Below are 15,494 nucleotides of genomic sequence, written 5' to 3'. Positions count from 1 at the left end.
AGCATGTAAATGCCCTGTCTCCTAGCACAAGGACAACATGGGGCCAGGACACAATTGGTTCAATGGTGGGACTCCTTACTGCAGGAAGCCCTGCTTGCTCACAGTGGTTCAAAGTCTCACATGGGCAAGTTCAGCAAGGGGAGCTACATCCTGGGAAGCACAGGATGGGTCTACACTGTGCTGGAGGCTGGCATTGTACCAGAGAGCAGCAGTTGTATCCCTGCCGGGCAGCCACTCCATGGGGCTGGATGGCTGCCTGATCTCCTCCTGCCTTCCCTGCTGGCACGATCCCCAAGTGGACACAGTGGCCCCTTTGCAGGCTGGCTCACTCCTGCCAAGTGCAGTGCTCATAGCAATGTAGAAACACTCCTGCTCTCCCATTTACAGGAGGCCCCACACCAACAGCCAGGGCAGGGAAACGCTGCCCACAGCCCTTGAATTCTTGCAGTGTCTGATCCCCCCCAGCCCTGCAACCCAGCCCCATAGGTTGCAGAGGGATGGCTGCCAGGGCTGGCAAGCAGAAGGGGAAGCAGAGCTGGGGTAGCCAGGGCTCACCCGGCAGGGTGCTGAGCTCCTGTGGCCAGCCCCTGGAGTGGGTGAGAGCATCTTGAGCTCACCCTGCAGCACCCCCCGTGTCATCTGTGCATCGGGGTTACGGGTCCCTCACGTGCCCTGTCAAACATTAACAGCCCCTCAGCAGGGCCGGCAGCAGCACCAGCCACCATGGCGCTCAGCACCCGCCTCACCTCTCCCCTCCGACATGTGCTGGCAGCTCTGCGCTGGGCAGCCCCGGGGCAGCGCCGGGAGCTCAGCACCCTGCAGGGACCGGGGCGCACGCTGGACCTGGGCGGCATCTTCCCCCCCCTCGCCACCCCCTTCTCACCCATGCAGGAGGTGGACTACGGGCGGCTGGAGGGGAACGTGCACCGCTACGGCAGCATCCCCTTCCGAGGTAAGCTCTGCCCCGCTCCGGGCAGGCTCCTGCGGCAGGGCTGTGTGGCAGCGTGCACGGAGCCTGCCGGCTTCCCGACGGTGCTCAGCCTCCAGATGGACTTCGCTCCGGGGCCCCTGAGGTACCCACCTAGGGCCCTATGCATGGCACATGCCCAGGCACACGCATGTGTCCTTGCACAGCACCACGCACCAGTGTGTGCTTGCACACACCCTCCGCACCTTCCCTCTGCCCCATGGGTGCGCTTGCACACCCGTGCACACCCACACTGATTCTGTGCCATGGGATGTGTATCTGTTGATTGCTCAGGACGGGTGGATGAGAGGGGCTGCAAGAACAGTGTGGGAGTCGCAGGCATGTGCCCCTGGGTTCTCCCCTCTTCTGATCAGGTTGTGGGCCCAGTGCTGTGGGAATGGAGACAGGAGGGAGCACACCGTGGGCTGCAGAGCTGTGCCTGGGTGAGCAGCAGTGAGGAGGGGAAGGAAGGTGATAGAAGCACCTGGCATTCCCAGCTCCCTTGAAGCCTTCATGTGTCCATGGCGCTGGCAGGGTCCCAATGAAGGGGTCCCTGTGCCACAACGGGGAAGAGAGCAGCACAGTGTGGCTGTGGGCACCAATAAACGTCTTGCTAGAGGTGCTGTGTGTGGCAGCTGCTGGGGATGGAGGTGGGGATGGAGGCAGGCAGGCAGCGTGTTCAACAGAGCGCACACACAGCATGCTCTGCCCTCCCTGTACCTGTGTCTCAGGGCTGGTGGTGCTGGGCTCCAACGGGGAGTACCCCTACCTGGCACCCCAGGAGCGGCTGGAGGTGGTGAGCTGCGTGCGCCGGGCTCTGCCCAGGGACCGCCTGCTGCTGGCCGGCTCGGGCTGCGAATGTGAGTGCTGCTATGGGCTGTGCGGGGCTGTGTGTGCCTCCCAGGGCACCCCTGACCCCTCTGGTCCTCCCCAGCCACCCAGGCCACCATCCAGATGACCCTCAGCATGGCAGAGGCGGGGGCTGATGTGGCGCTGGTTGTGACACCCTGCTACTACCGGGGAGCCATGACCAGCGCTGCCCTGGTCCAGCACTACACGGAGGTGAGCCAGGGCCTGCCAGCAGCATGAGCTGGAGCAGCAGGATTGGGAGCGCATCCTGCACATCTTCAGCCCATAACAGCTGCTGAGCATGGCCTGGCTGCCTGCAGGTTGCCGATGCATCCCCCATTCCTGTGGTGCTCTACAGCGTCCCTGCCAACACTGGCATGGACCTACCCCTGGAGGCTGTGGTCACCCTGGCTCAGCACCCCAACATCCTCGGGATCAAGGACAGCGGTGGGGATGTGAGTGGGGTAGGGCTGCCATCAAACCTGGCCCCAAGCTGGGAATGGGGAGCTGAGGGTGCCAGCAGGAGTTGTGCAGTGAGGGGACAGGGTGATGCTGGCCCAGGGCACAGTGTGTTTCTCCCCAGATCACCCGTATCGGGCTGATGATCCACAAGACGCAGCAGGAGGATTTCCAGGTGCTGGCAGGATCGGCTGGCTTCCTGCTGGCCAGCTATGCCCTGGGTAGGTGCTGCTGCCCCTGCCCAGTGGGGGGCACAGGGAGCTGCAATGGGGGCACTGGTGGGGAAGCAGGCCATGGGCAGCTATGGCAGGTCAGTGCTGGCTGGCATGGCGTGCCAAGCTGACTGCCAATGTATCCTGGTGTCCCCAGGTGCCTCTGGGGGGATCTGTGCCCTCGCCAATGTCCTGGGGGCCCCACTGTGCCAGCTCCACCGCCTGTGCCATGAGGGCCACTGGCAGGAGGCCCGCGAGCTGCAGCACCGGCTGATTGAGCCCAACACGGCGGTGAGCAGTTGGGATGCTGAGGAGTGCCAGGACATGGCATAGCCGGGGAGGGGGGGGGGGAAGCATGGAGTCCCCTGTGGCTGGGGTGTGGAGCAGTGGTGCAGGAGGGACAGCACCCAGTTGGCATGCCAAGCCAGGCTTGATGTGGTGTGGTGGGAATGCCAGCCCTGCCGTGCCAGGAACAGCATGTCCACTGGCAGCAGGCACCTACCTGACCCCTGTGGGAGCCTTGTCGGCTATTTATAGACAATGATGAGAAGAGCTACTCCTTCCCAGGTCCCCCACCCCGCTGCAGTGTGGCCCATGCCTGCTGCAAAGAGCCTGCCTGTGCCACAGGGATGATCCCCAGCCTTGCAGACCCACATGGGGAGGGCAGGAGTGATGGGGAGCAAGGAGCAGGGTCAGCAGGAGCAGGACCCATGAGCACATTGCGCTGTCCCATGACAGACATCCAGCCTCTGCACCCTCCCTCCCGCAGGTCACCCGCCGGTTTGGGATCCCAGGGCTGAAGAAAGTCATGGAGTGGTTTGGCTACTATGGGGGTCCCTGCCGCACACCCCTGGCTCCGCTGAGCCCCCCTCAGGTTGAGGAGCTGAGGGGTGCCTTCAGTTCAAATGGCTGGTTGTGAGGGGTACCCCCTGCCCCTTCCTGCGCTGAGAAGGCACAGGAGCCAGGGACCCCAGGAGCTGGGATGTGGTAGAGACATGGAGACATGGCCAAGAGAAAGCCACCCATGTCACTCCTTCTTGATGGGGAGGGTGGGGAGAGGGGGGACACCCAGCACCCCCTGGCCACCCTTGCATGCCCACCAGCCCTCAGGGTCCCACCATCCCCACCTGGAAAGGGATGTATCCTTGCACCATGAGCCAGGAATAAACCTGCTGCCCCACTCTGTGTGTGCTGTCCTGCCCATGCAAGCAGCCCCCCCTCGGTCCCTGCTCCCAGCAAAGAGGACACAGCCTGTGCGTTTGGCAATGTGGTTTACTCAGCTGAGGCCTGTGCAGGCGGCAGCACAAGGCAGGGTCACGGCAAGGCACAGCACCGATGTGGGCAGAGACTGGCAGGGAAGGCAGGGTCCCTGCAGCCCAGCACCAGGCTACGAGGGCTGCCGGGACTCCTGCACCACGGCCAGAACACACCGGGGCGAGGGTGAGCATGCAGGGGGAGATGGAGGATGCATGTGGGGGGCAAGATGGGGAGTTGTGTGCTCCCTGTCCACCCTGCCTGCCCCTTTGCCATGCCCCTATCCCCATGCACCCTGCCCAGGCCCCCTGCTCCAGCCCTGGCACCCTACCCCAGCCCTGCTCATGCCCCTCATCCCAGGCTCTGTTGGACCCTGCTCCTTGCTCACCATGCCTCCAGCCCTCCCCCAGTGTGCAGCAGACATGGCCAGCCTGGGTGTTCCCCAGTCCTCCTTCTTGGGGATACTGCTGCAGATGTCCCCAACGCACAGGGATGAATGGGGCACAGCCCATCACCTGGCCCCAAGAGCAGGTTGGGTCCTTTTGTGGCACCATGTCACTCTGCCCAGGCAAGCTGGAGGATGGCCAGTCACCTAGAACAGGCACAGGCCACACGGTGCCACCCTGCCTTGAAACCAGGGTAGTGAAGAGGGCCAGGAGCTGCCTCTCTGTGAGCACATGATCCAACCAGCGGCTCCCAGCCAAGGCACCCTGGCAGTGGGGTCAGGGCTCAGCCCCTACACCCCTGCTCCATCCTCTGCAGCAGGCCAGCAGCCCCAGTGCTCCACAGTCTTCCTGGGGGCAGAGGAGCTGAGCCCCGGCCACCCTGTCCCTCTGCTGCTCCAGCAGGTGCCAGGGCTGTAGCCAGAGAGAGAAGGCACCACAGCTGCCCTGGGGCACTTGGGTGGAGGAGTGTCCCCCAGCCACGGGGGTTGGGCAGGGGGCTTGGTAGAGACAGAGGGCAAGGGGGCACCCAGCAGTGCCACATCCCCACTCTGGGGACGGCAGGGCCAGGCAATGCCCAGTCTGGGGGTCCCTCTGCGGCAGGAGGGGATGTGGGGCACTGTCACGCTGTCAGGTTATGGGCAGACTTGGAGGCACCCTGGGCCCTCTGGATGACAGCCGGGCACTTCTCCCGCCGCAGCAGCTTGTTGTTCTCAAAGAAGCCCTCATTGCGGGGCACCCCATGGGAGCCATCGGGGAAGGTCAGGAGACCTGTGGAGGGGAAGGAAGGGCTGGGAGTGAAGGGCCAGAGAGCACTCACTGGGGCCAGAGGGACAGAATGGGAGATGCTGGACTGGGCCATGCTGAGCTGGGCACTCACCGAAGCCATACACACGCCCGCCTTTGAACTCGCCCTCAAAAGTCATGTTGTCGCAGCGGGTGAAGACGCCGACGCCGTTGAACTTGCCCTGCACAAACTCCCCCTCGTACCTGTGTGAGAGTTGCCCCTGAGGCAGCAGCTCCCCGTGGCAAGGGGGGATGCCCATGGGGGTGTAGGTAGGGTTGCCACGCTCACCTGGAGCCGTCAGAGAAGGTGAGCACGCCGCAGCCGTGGAACAGCCCGTTCTCAAAGTGCCCCACGTAAGCTGTGCCATCAGCAAATGTCAGCTGCCCAACACCGTGCCTGCGACCTAGGGCGAGGGCAGAAATGGGCAGTGCAGGATGGATGGAGGCAGGACCTGCCCCAGCGTGGTTCTGGGCAAGGACACAGGGGCTGCTCAGCCCCCAGCTCAGGCAGCACCATCCCCTGCTGCCCCCTCTCACCTTCCTTCCACTCGCCGCGGTACTCCTCCCCGTTGGAGTAGGTGAAGGAGCCTTTGGTGAGGGTCATGGCGACAGCCTCCGGCAAGAGCTGGCAGGGAGAGGTGCAGAAGGTGGCTGCTGGGCAGGGGGAGGAGGCCAGTTTACACAGAGCCCCTGCATCCCCTCAGCTCACAGAGAGGCATGTTTGTGCCATGGGGCAGACCACAGATGAGGAGGTGACCCCAGGACACAGCCACCCTGCCCTGCCTCTGAAACCCCAGCCGCCGGGTTCGGGTTGCTGTCTGCCCCACTGCAGGGCTCAGGGCGATGTGAACCCACGGGGGTCACAGCCCAGTGAAATGTGAGCGAGTGGCAGCAGAGGAGCATGGCAGGAGGTGGATGCATCCAGCACAGCTCCTTGGCAGGACCCGAAGGTTCCTGCACTGCAGCAGGCTCAGGCCAGCGGCTGCTCCCAGCTCTGCTGGGACCGTCCCAGGGAGAAACAGGCATTTTGGTGCTTGACAGATTATGTTGGTACTGGCTCTTCGAGGGAGAGAGCAGAGAGATTGTGGAGTTTCCAGCTCTAGCATCAAAGATGAACAGATGAGTTGGAAGGGACCTTAAAGCTCATCCAGTTCCAACCCCCTGTCAAAGACAAGGACACCTTCCAGTAGACCAGGTTGCTCAAAGCCTCATTCAACCTGGCCTTGAACACTGCCAGGGATGAGGCAGCCCCAGCTTCTCTGAGCACCCTGTGCCAGTGCCTCAGCACCCTCACAGTAAAGAATTTTTCCTAATACCTAATCCAAATCTACTGTCTTGCAGCCTAAATCCAGATCTGGCTCATGCCCTGGGATGGAGCAGCTACTCCTACGAGGGAGGGCAGAGAGGGAAATCTGAGGCTCCAGGCACTTGTTTGGCTACCACAGGGTTTGCAAACCTCCCTGCTGACAGCAAGCAGCCCCCGGAGGTCTGCACACCCCCGGAGCTGCTGTCACACAGCACAGCTCTCCCCAGTGCGCAGGGAAGGCACCAGCAGGGAGACAGCCCCGCAGGTGGGCTGGGAGCTGCCTCTCGAGAGCCTCCTGCGATGGGAAGGGGCTCTCCACTTCCAAAGAGGGTATCCCTGCTCACACGGGGCTGCACGTCTCCGCAGATGGGTGGTGAGCCACGCTAACCAGCTGGACACGGCACCCGGGAGCACAGCAGGGAGCTGGCAAGGGCTTTGTGTCCGGCGCAGAAATGGCCCCAGCCAAGGCGAACAGCGGCTGAACAGTGCTCCCTGCTGATGGCAGAGACCAGGAGCTCAGCGCCAGCTCCCCAGCCTGCAGCCTGCCCAGCGCCTCCGGGGATGCCTCCAGCGGGGCCAGGAGCAGGAGAGGGGCTGCTGGGACTGTTAATGTCTGCGGCAGGGGAGGGCTCCCTCATCAGCACGGCCTGTGCCTCGACCGGCGACCTCATCCAGGGCATGGGCAGCATCTGCCCCTGGGCAACCCAGGCTGCCCAGCTGCATGTGCCTGCACTGTCACCCAGAGCTGATGCACACACACCGCGCTGTGTCCATGTACCCAGGGTGATGCACCCACACCGCTCTGTGTCCATGTACCCAGGGTGATGCACCCACACCGCTCTGTGTCCATGCACCCAGGGTGATGCACCCACATCCCGCTGTGTCCATGCACCCAGAGCTGATGCACCCACACCCCGCTGTGTCCATGCACCCAGGATGATGGACCCACACCGCGCTGTGCCCATGCACCCAGGGCTGATGCACCCAGGATGATGGACCCACACCGCGCTGTGTCCATGCACCCAGGGTGAGGCACTCACACCGCGCTGTGTCCATGCACCGAGGGTGAGGCACCCACATCCCGCTGTGTCCATGCACCCAGAGCTGATGCACACACATCCCGCTGTGTCCATGCACCCAGGGTGATGCACCAACACCCCGCTGTGTCCATGCACCCAGGGTGAGGCACTCACACCGCGCTGTGTCCATGCACCCAGGGTGAGGCACTCACACCGCGCTGTGTCCATGCACCCACGGGCGGTGCACGCACGCCCCACCGGGACAGCCGTGCTCTGGTGAGCGCCGAGGGGCGGTGCGGACGGGCCGGTCGCGCAGGGACCCGCGCTCACCTGGCTACGTGCTCGCCGCCCGCACCGCTGCCCACCGGGGTGGCTCGGCCACCTCCCCTGCCAGCTCCCCGCCCCGCACGACAGTGCCACACCACCAGCGTCCATCCCCGCCCGCCATTGGCTGTCTCCACGGCAACCGCTAGCAACACGGCTGCTCATTGGCCATCATCGCAGCACTCCCTCGCCGGCTGCCATCTTTGTGTAGGGCAAAGCATTCGCCTCCCTGGGCGTGTCAGCAGAGGGGCAGCGCCCTGCGCTGCCGCCATCTTTGTGGAGGGCAGCGGAGGGCGTTGTCGCTCCGGGAGGCCATCTTTGTATGGGGCACGGGCGCCAGCCCCCTGCGGTGGGGAGGTGGGGCCAGCGATCTCAAGAGCCAAGCGTGGGGAGCTTCCGGCCCACCCCATCCGGTTCCGCTGCCGCAGCCTGCCCAGCGGCGGGCGCGGCTCGCACGGCGACGCCCGGTGTGGGCGTGGCGGGGGGCGGAGCAGCCTCTGGGGCGCGGTGACGCGAGCGGAAGCGGCAGGCGCGGGTGTCGCGGCGAGGCCGGGCCGGGCGGGCGCGATGGATGAGACGAGCCCGCTGGTGTCTCCGGAGCGGGCTCAGGCCCCCGACTACGGGCTGCCGGGGGCGGCCGTGCGCACCCTCCCGCCCGCCGCTCCCCCGCCGCCGCCTTCCCCTCCCGGCTCCCCCGGAGGCCGCGACCGCGAGCGGCAGCCGCTGCTGGAGCGCGGGGCGCGGGGCCCGGCGGCAGCGCAGGCCCAGGCGCAGGCCCAGGCGGCAGCGCAGGCTCAGGCGGCGGCGGCGGCGGCGCAGCGGGAGCGCAATGACTTCCCCGAGGACCCCGAGTTCGCGGAGGTGGTGCGGCGTGCGGAGCTGGCCAGCGAGCGCGGCATCTTCCCCGAGCGCATCTCGCAGGGCTCCAGTGGCAGCTACTTCGTGAAGGACCCGCAGGGGGTGAGCCGGCCCCCGAGGCCAGCGGGCCGAGGAGCGGTGCTGGCCGGGAGAGGGGCGCTCCCAGGGGAGATGTGGGTGCCGGCCCCGGCGTGGCCGGGCTCCTGGGAGCGGCTGGAGCTGCCCAGGGGAGAAGCGTGGTGGGACCAGCAGAGAGAGTGGGGGACAGCTGGGCTCGAGTGCTGCTTCAGCCTCTTATGTGGCTCTGGTACCCAAGGAGGGTCACCTGCTGCCCCAGGCCCGTGCATCAGCATCTCGTGACCATGGTGACTCCAGCGCTAGGGCTGTGTGGTTGATATAATCAAGGCGAAGTCCTCAAATTATAGCCGGTCCCCTGTAGGTCTTGGCAGCTACGTGACAGCCCTCTCCATGTCACCCACGGGATGTGTGTGCAGCACGGGGTGCTTGTCTTGTGACCTGCAGCGCCCAACCCAATTACCTGAACTATTGCTGCTTCCTGTGACTCCCTGGCTGCATGTGTGCTGAGATGCTTCCTGGGGAGCAGGCCTGGGCTCCCCGGTCTCCTGCCCCTGGGGGAGCCTGGCTCCTGGGAGCAGTGTCAGACAGCCCCAGCTGAGCTGGGGCAGTGCACACTTCCTTCTGCCACCCTCCTACTCTTTCCCATTGCCCAATATGAGACGTGATGTCCCTGGGGCAGGGGGCTGGATGAGCAGCGCAGAGGCTGCCTGGCTGTAGATGTGAACTTGGTGAGGGCTGGTGGAGGGGGTGTGTGAGGAGCTGAAGCCTCTGTCCTCCTGGCCATGTCACCTGGGAGGTCCCCTGGGCTGCCCTGCTGTCAGTGGATGTGGTGTGTTGCTGGTTTCTGTGGCTGCTGCCCAGAGTCACCAAAGCTTCCCTACTGCTTTCATGAGAGAGTGCAGTGCCCTGTTGTTGTGGGCAGGGGTGAAGCCATTGGTGGGGTGAGAACTTCCCTTTCATGTCTGCTTTCCTCTCAGCTTCTGAGCTGTACCAGCTAGGATGTATTTCCCCAGCCCTGGTGGATGTGGTTACCTCTGGGCTGGTCTGGCTCCCTCTGCCTTGCTGCTGGTGCCAGGCAGACCTTTTTCCCTGCCAGTGCTGCTCTTGGCACAGGTCTGTCTGGAAGGGAATGGTGTGCTGCCAGGCCTCTGGCCTCCACCTTTGTACTGTCCATGGCTGGCTGGGCCTTGCTCTGCTGGACTTGACTATGGAACACAGGGCTCTGTGCTGCCAGAGCTCCCAACAAGCTTTTTGTAGGCTTATATCCAAGGACACGTTGGCAGTTGTGTGCCTTCATGTGTCGCTGATGATGGGGATTGCTTTCCTGCCTGCTCAGGGAAAGTGGCTTCTCCACGTAATCAGAGGATGTCTGAAGTGGCCGTGTTCCTTCAAACCCTTCCTCTTCCTGATGGACAAAATGTTGTTCCTGCCTGCTGTGGTCTGGCTTCTGGTGATGGTAGACTGGGATTGCACTGGGGTCTCCTGCTGAGGTGTTCTGCTCCCTTTTCCTCCAGTCAGTTTGGGATCAGCTCTGTTCAGTGGATTTTGGAGCCAGAGTAGGGATCAATATGCCCCTCCTCCTGCACGGATGTAATGATCAGGAGTGAGCAGTAGGTCTCCCCAGCCATCTAAAGGTCACTGTGATGTTTACCAGGGAACAGTGTTATCACTGGTGTCTTTTGGGACAAAGGAGGGATTTTCCAGATATGTGAGCCAGGTATGAAGGTCTTTGGGCAGCACCCTGCTCTCATCAGATGGGGCACTGCCTGAGGAAGGGTCCCTTGTTGGAGCTGTGGGGGTCTGCCTGGTCCCAGGAGCTGGTCATTGCCCTGGTGAAGGCACAATCTGAGTGTCTCCACTGTGGGCTGGCTCGGGGGGAGGAATGTCCTGACTACCACCAGCCTTGAGGCAGCTCTCCTCTCTCCTCCTCACAGAAAATCATTGGTGTCTTCAAGCCCAAGAATGAGGAGCCCTATGGGCAGCTGAACCCCAAGTGGACCAAGTGGCTGCAGAAGTTGTGCTGCCCATGCTGCTTTGGGAGAGATTGCCTCGTCCTCAACCAGGGTTACCTGTCGGAGGCAGGTGCCAGCCTGGTGGACCAGAAACTGGAACTCAATATTGTTCCCCGCACAAAGGTGAGGGGATATGAAACCCTTGTCTCATGGAGGCTTTCGTGTGCTTCTGCACAGCTCTGCTTGCACCTTGGCTTATGGCACTGCTGATTTCACAGGTGTGTTGGGAGCTCTGGACTGGGACTGTCAAGCTGTAGGATCCTTGTTCTGGGCAGAGCAGGGGGAAATGCTGTGTTGGCTTTATCAGCCAGACCAGTGACAATTGCCCCTGCTGACATCTGGACTCCTCTCCCCTCAGGTGGTGTATCTGGCCAGCGAGACCTTTAACTACAGTGCCATCGACAGGGTGAAGTCCCGGGGGAAGAGGCTGGCCCTGGAGAAGGTGCCGAAAGTCGGCCAGCGCTTCAACCGCATTGGTCTGCCACCCAAGGTATGGCGCTGGCCTCCATGCCTGTCTGTCACCGCTTCTCCATCTTCTGTGGCCTCCTGTAACACAGCCTCTGCTGTCTTCAGGTGGGCTCATTTCAGCTCTTTGTGGAAGGCTACAAGGATGCTGACTACTGGCTGCGGCGGTTTGAAGCTGAGCCACTTCCGGAGAACACCAATCGGCAGCTGCTGCTGCAGTTTGAGCGGCTTGTGGTGCTGGACTATATCATCAGGAACACAGGTAGGGATGCTGCCTGGCCTGGGATCTGCCAACTGGAGAAAGGGGATGGGGGCAGGGGCTTGGCATCTCTTCCCAGCACCCAAAATTTCTCTTGACATCACTTGGCAGTTGCCACCAGGCAGCAGCCTCTGGGTAGAATGTGGCTGTTGTGACTGCCTGCCGGGGAGATGCTCTGGCCGCTGGCCTGTGCTCTGGGAGATCTGGAGCTACCACAGTACTGGGGTGGAGGTTTGCCAGCTGTGAGGATCCAGGGACATCTGGAGATCCAGTACAGGGCTGTGTCCCTGTGTCCCATCTCATGCTGGGCTTACAGGTTCCTGCAGGCTGGAAGGGGTTGAGGGAGCACCCTGGGGCTTGCAGGCTGACCTCTCTTTTGTGAGCTGGGGATATGTGGACCTCTCCAGGACTGGTTGTGTGGGGGTTGATGTGGCTTCCCAGGCCTTCAGCAAGTTCAAGGGCTCTGGGGTACAGTTTGGGCCTAAAACTGGTCTCACTTCTGGGTTAGGAGAGCACCTTCTGCCTGGCGTGGTTCAGGCAGGCCCTGACACTGACACTGCTGGTTCTATCTCCCTGCAGATCGGGGCAATGACAACTGGCTCATCAAGTACGACTGTCCCCTGGACAGCGCAGGCGTGCGGGTGAGCAGCTCTTACCAGGCAGGAGGGATGGGAATTCCCGGCTGGCTTGGGTTTCTGAGTGGGAGAAGGACTGTTCATGCTGTGGGGTCATCCTTGTGACCTGCTCCTTTTCCTTTCAGGACAGTGACTGGGTGGTGGTGAAGGAGCCTATCATCAAGCTGGCTGCTATAGACAATGGTTTGGCCTTTCCCTTGAAACACCCGGACTCCTGGAGAGCATGTGAGTTCTTCATGCTGTGCCAGGGCACCCTGGTGAGCCACAGAACTCCATGCTCAGGCATCTTCTTTAAGGGCTGGAGAGGAGAGGGGTAGGGCTGTCTCTCCGCAAACCTCCTAGGTTCATGGGTGACTGCCTCAGCAGGGGCTGTAGAAAGCAGGTACTGGACCCTGTGTCCCAGACACAGGTGATCTGTCACCCAGGGGCATGTGGAACCATCCTTTGCCTTCTCCAGCTCTAAAGTCTCCTGCTTACTCCCACAGATCCATTTTATTGGGCATGGCTGCCCCAGGCCAAAATCCCCTTTTCACAGGAGATCAAGGACCTGATTCTTCCCAAGATCTCAGACCCCAACTTTGTCAAGGACCTGGAGGAAGATCTGTATGAGCTCTTCAAGGTGAGCTTGGGGAGTGGGTGAGGATGGCTTGGGAGGAAGAAAAGCTTGGGAAGTTCCCTGTCAAGGCTGCAGAGGACAGAAATGTGGCCATGCTCCTGACTGTTCATGAGCTGAGGTATAGCTGGGTTATCCCTCTGTCAGGAGCTGAGGATTCAGTGTGGGGAGAAACAGAAAACTCATGGGACAAGAGGAGAGGCTCGCTTAGGGAATAGGTTTGAGGCAGGAGGTGGATCTCACTGTGTTCTCTGCTCTCTCTCTTGCAGAAAGACCCTGGCTTTGACAGGGGACAGTTTCACAAGCAGATTGCAGTCATGAGGGGCCAGGTAAGCTGTGTGTAGGGAATGCGGATGGGTGGGGCACAGAGCCTCGTCCTGCAGGTGTGGCAGGTAGGATGATGGGGTGGATGCTCTCTGTTGCTGTGTCAGGGCAGCTCGGGCATTGCTCTCTTGTGCTGTACAGATCCTGAACCTGACTCAGGCACTGAAGGATGGGAAGAGCCCCCTGCACCTGGTTCAGATGCCACCTGTGATTGTGGAAACGGCGCGTTCTCACCAGCGCACCGCCAGCGAGTCCTACACGCAGAGCTTCCAAAGCCGGAAGCCTTTCTTCTCCTGGTGGTAGCCATGGGAGCCACAGGCAGGGCTTGGCTGCCTCGGACTGGCACTGCGAGAGGAGCTGGGCCACTGCTGGCTCCCGTGGCTGGGACTCGACCTTCTGGGTCGAGTGCGGCTGGAGGAACCTGCAGCTGCACTGGAGGAGCCAGGCAGGTCGGGCACGGTCCCTCCTCAGCTCCGTTGGAGCTCAGTGCCCTGCCTGGGGCACAGCCCAGGGGGAGGGGTGGGAATCCTCTGGGAGCTGTGTTGTGGTTGGGACCCTGCCCCTCCCTCAGCCTGCATGCTGTTGTGTGTGCCCCTGCTTGGGGCTGGGATGAGCAGGCTGCCCGGACCAGTATCCATCCAGGCCTTCACACCAGCCACTGGCCCCTTTTCTTTCACACCGTGCTGGCTGCTGGGCTGGGAAGGCCTGTAACAGGTTGTCCTCCCCTCCCTTGGCCCGAGGATGTGCTTGTACTCCACTGTCCCTCCTCTGCCCCAACCCTGTGCACGCTGCTTTCCTCAGGGGGAGTTCCTGCTGCCCACTGGCGCAGTGGGGACCGCAATGAACGGCTGTTCTCTGGCTGGGGGCTTGAGGAGGGCACAGATAAGGGACAACTCACAGGGCTGGCTTGGGTTCAGTTAGAAACTATGGGGAAAGTGGTGTTGGCTTGTCCTTGTGAGGAACATGTGGCCCTGGGAGGGGCTGTAGCTTGGAGGCCCCCTCCACAGCTGGAGAGGGCTGAGGGTGGGTGCAAGCACTTTCTCCCCTTCTGCTGCCCTGGTCCATCCGTCCTGCCAGGTCTCCACTGCTGCTCTTGCTTGGCTTTTGCTCCTGCTCGCAGCAAGCTCCCTGGCTGCTGTGCAGCCAGCATGGTGCCAGCCTTGTCTGTGCCTAGGGCCCCCTTGAGGGGCAGGGGACTTCTGGGGAAGGGCCAGTGTGGCTTTTCTGCTGCATGGGAGGGAGGTGTGATGGGAGCATGGTGGAGGGCCAGTGTGGGCTCCTGGTTGTCCTGGTGCTGACAATCCCACAGGCCTGCTGTGGGGGTGAGGCCCCAAGCCCCTCACTCTCCAGAAGTTGCTGAGCTTGTGTTGTATGAACAGTACCAGGGCTGCTGCCTGCATCCACTTGCCTTGAGCTGCAGCTTCTGCTGCCAGGGGAAGCTGGGGTTGGGGCTCAGTGTCCTGTTAGCTCATCTTTGGAAGTTGGGGGGGGAGTGAAGGCAGGTTGAGGATCTGCTGTATGAGCGTGGGAGGGGAGAGCTCCCTTGTCTCCTGTGCAAGGGAGGGGGCTCAGCACTAGCTGTGCAAGCACAGGGTGGGCAGCAACAAGACCCCAGCTTCCTGGCTAGGCCCAGCTGCATCTCCGACTGACCCAAAATGTATTGTTCTAATGCACTGTAGAAATGTATGTAATGTATTTAAACCATGCAACCATCTGAATAACAGAGCTGCCGTTCAGCTGGATGCTTGTGTGTCTCTGCAGCACCCTAGAGCAGGTTGGGACTGGTCCCCTTGCACCAGGACTGGTACAACAGCTTGGCCCAAGGCCCTGCCGCCCTGGGGGAAGGTGAAGGGACTGCAGGACCCAGCCCAGCCTCACGCAGCCGCCACTGTCCGCCTTTTATTAACCATTGCAATCTGTCCGTACACTTAGTGTCCTCACAGGTACTGGCACCCGCTGCCCAGCAGCCCTGCACCTTCTCAGTATGCCAGCCCGCTGCTGCTGCACGGACCGTCCGGCTCCTTCTCCGCGATCCTGCGGGGAAGGGGCGTCTGTTAATGGCGCGGCCCCGCTGGCTTTCCCGTTCCCCACCGCCCCGGTGCGCACCTACCGCAGGTGGCCGAACCGTCGCAGGGCCCGCGCCATCCCGCCACCGGGCTGTGCCGGGTGTCGTCGCCGGAGCCGCCGCAGGGCCCGTGCCATGCGCCGCTGGCCCCCGTACCGCCATACGAGGCGGGCGCGCTCCTCGGGCCGCTCGGCCCCGCCGCTCTGGAACAGGCTCCGCAGCTCCGGCAGCCCCACGCCCTGGAAGATGTTGGCCGAGGCCCGCTTGCGGCCGCGGGCTGCGGGCGCTGCCCTCCCCGGAGGATCGCTCACTACCGAGGCCGGCGTGCCCATGGCCTCGGCCGCTGCGGGCGCCGCACGGACGGAGTCAGGCTCCACTCTCGGCCGGCGTCCCCCGGGGCCTGACGCTGCTGTCCGGTGAGGAAGGACGCGGCGGCAGGGAGCGGGCGGGCCGCGGCGCCGGGCAGGAGGCCAGCCACGCGGGCGGGGCCGCTGCGGGCCGCGGGAGGCGCCCGGCTGGGGCCGGCGCACGCAGGTCCGGTCCCGTCCGGTCCGGTCCGGTCCCAC

General features: G+C 62.8%; 4 protein-coding genes across 5 annotated transcripts; 2 read left to right on the top strand and 2 right to left on the bottom strand.

Moving 5' to 3' along the window:
• The first annotated feature begins 723 nt into the window (after nucleotides 1-723).
• Nucleotides 724-3,406, top strand: HOGA1 (4-hydroxy-2-oxoglutarate aldolase 1). Its single transcript, XM_034062531.1, has 7 exons — nucleotides 724-952; nucleotides 1,699-1,827; nucleotides 1,902-2,029; nucleotides 2,137-2,271; nucleotides 2,400-2,496; nucleotides 2,645-2,778; nucleotides 3,257-3,406. Exons 1-7 carry the CDS (start codon nucleotides 724-726, stop codon nucleotides 3,404-3,406), a joined length of 1,002 nt encoding a protein of 333 aa, XP_033918422.1.
• Nucleotides 3,407-3,744: 338 nt separating this feature from the next.
• MORN4 (MORN repeat containing 4) lies at nucleotides 3,745-7,688 on the bottom strand. Its single transcript, XM_034062017.1, has 5 exons — nucleotides 7,626-7,688; nucleotides 5,508-5,595; nucleotides 5,260-5,374; nucleotides 5,065-5,174; nucleotides 3,745-4,955 (listed from the first exon to the last, which is right to left on the bottom strand). The coding sequence occupies exons 2-5, from the start codon at nucleotides 5,572-5,574 to the stop codon at nucleotides 4,807-4,809; spliced, it is 441 nt and encodes a 146-aa protein (XP_033917908.1). The 5' UTR covers nucleotides 5,575-5,595; nucleotides 7,626-7,688; the 3' UTR covers nucleotides 3,745-4,806.
• Nucleotides 7,689-8,171: 483 nt separating this feature from the next.
• PI4K2A (phosphatidylinositol 4-kinase type 2 alpha) lies at nucleotides 8,172-14,599 on the top strand. Its single transcript, XM_034062300.1, has 9 exons — nucleotides 8,172-8,579; nucleotides 10,490-10,690; nucleotides 10,926-11,057; nucleotides 11,141-11,294; nucleotides 11,871-11,932; nucleotides 12,052-12,151; nucleotides 12,412-12,545; nucleotides 12,809-12,868; nucleotides 13,005-14,599. The coding sequence occupies exons 1-9, from the start codon at nucleotides 8,187-8,189 to the stop codon at nucleotides 13,164-13,166; spliced, it is 1,398 nt and encodes a 465-aa protein (XP_033918191.1). The 5' UTR covers nucleotides 8,172-8,186; the 3' UTR covers nucleotides 13,167-14,599.
• Nucleotides 14,542-15,389, bottom strand: AVPI1 (arginine vasopressin induced 1). Of its 2 annotated transcripts, none has more exons than XM_034062302.1 (2): nucleotides 14,970-15,389; nucleotides 14,542-14,897 (listed from the first exon to the last, which is right to left on the bottom strand). In XM_034062302.1, the coding sequence occupies exon 1, from the start codon at nucleotides 15,258-15,260 to the stop codon at nucleotides 14,970-14,972; it is 291 nt and encodes a 96-aa protein (XP_033918193.1). In that variant the 5' UTR covers nucleotides 15,261-15,389; the 3' UTR covers nucleotides 14,542-14,897. The 2 variants fall into 2 exon arrangements, with proteins under 2 accessions (XP_033918193.1, XP_033918192.1); XM_034062301.1 differs by having other exon boundaries at nucleotides 14,737-14,897; nucleotides 14,974-15,389.
• Nucleotides 15,390-15,494: the final 105 nt, after the last annotated feature.

Source organism: Melopsittacus undulatus, chromosome 4, assembly GCF_012275295.1.
Source record: "Melopsittacus undulatus isolate bMelUnd1 chromosome 4, bMelUnd1.mat.Z, whole genome shotgun sequence".
NCBI classification, from domain to species: Eukaryota; Metazoa; Chordata; class Aves; order Psittaciformes; family Psittaculidae; genus Melopsittacus; species Melopsittacus undulatus.
The sequence above is the reverse complement of the archived record's forward strand: the minus strand, read 5'-3'. Positions and strand labels throughout refer to the sequence as shown.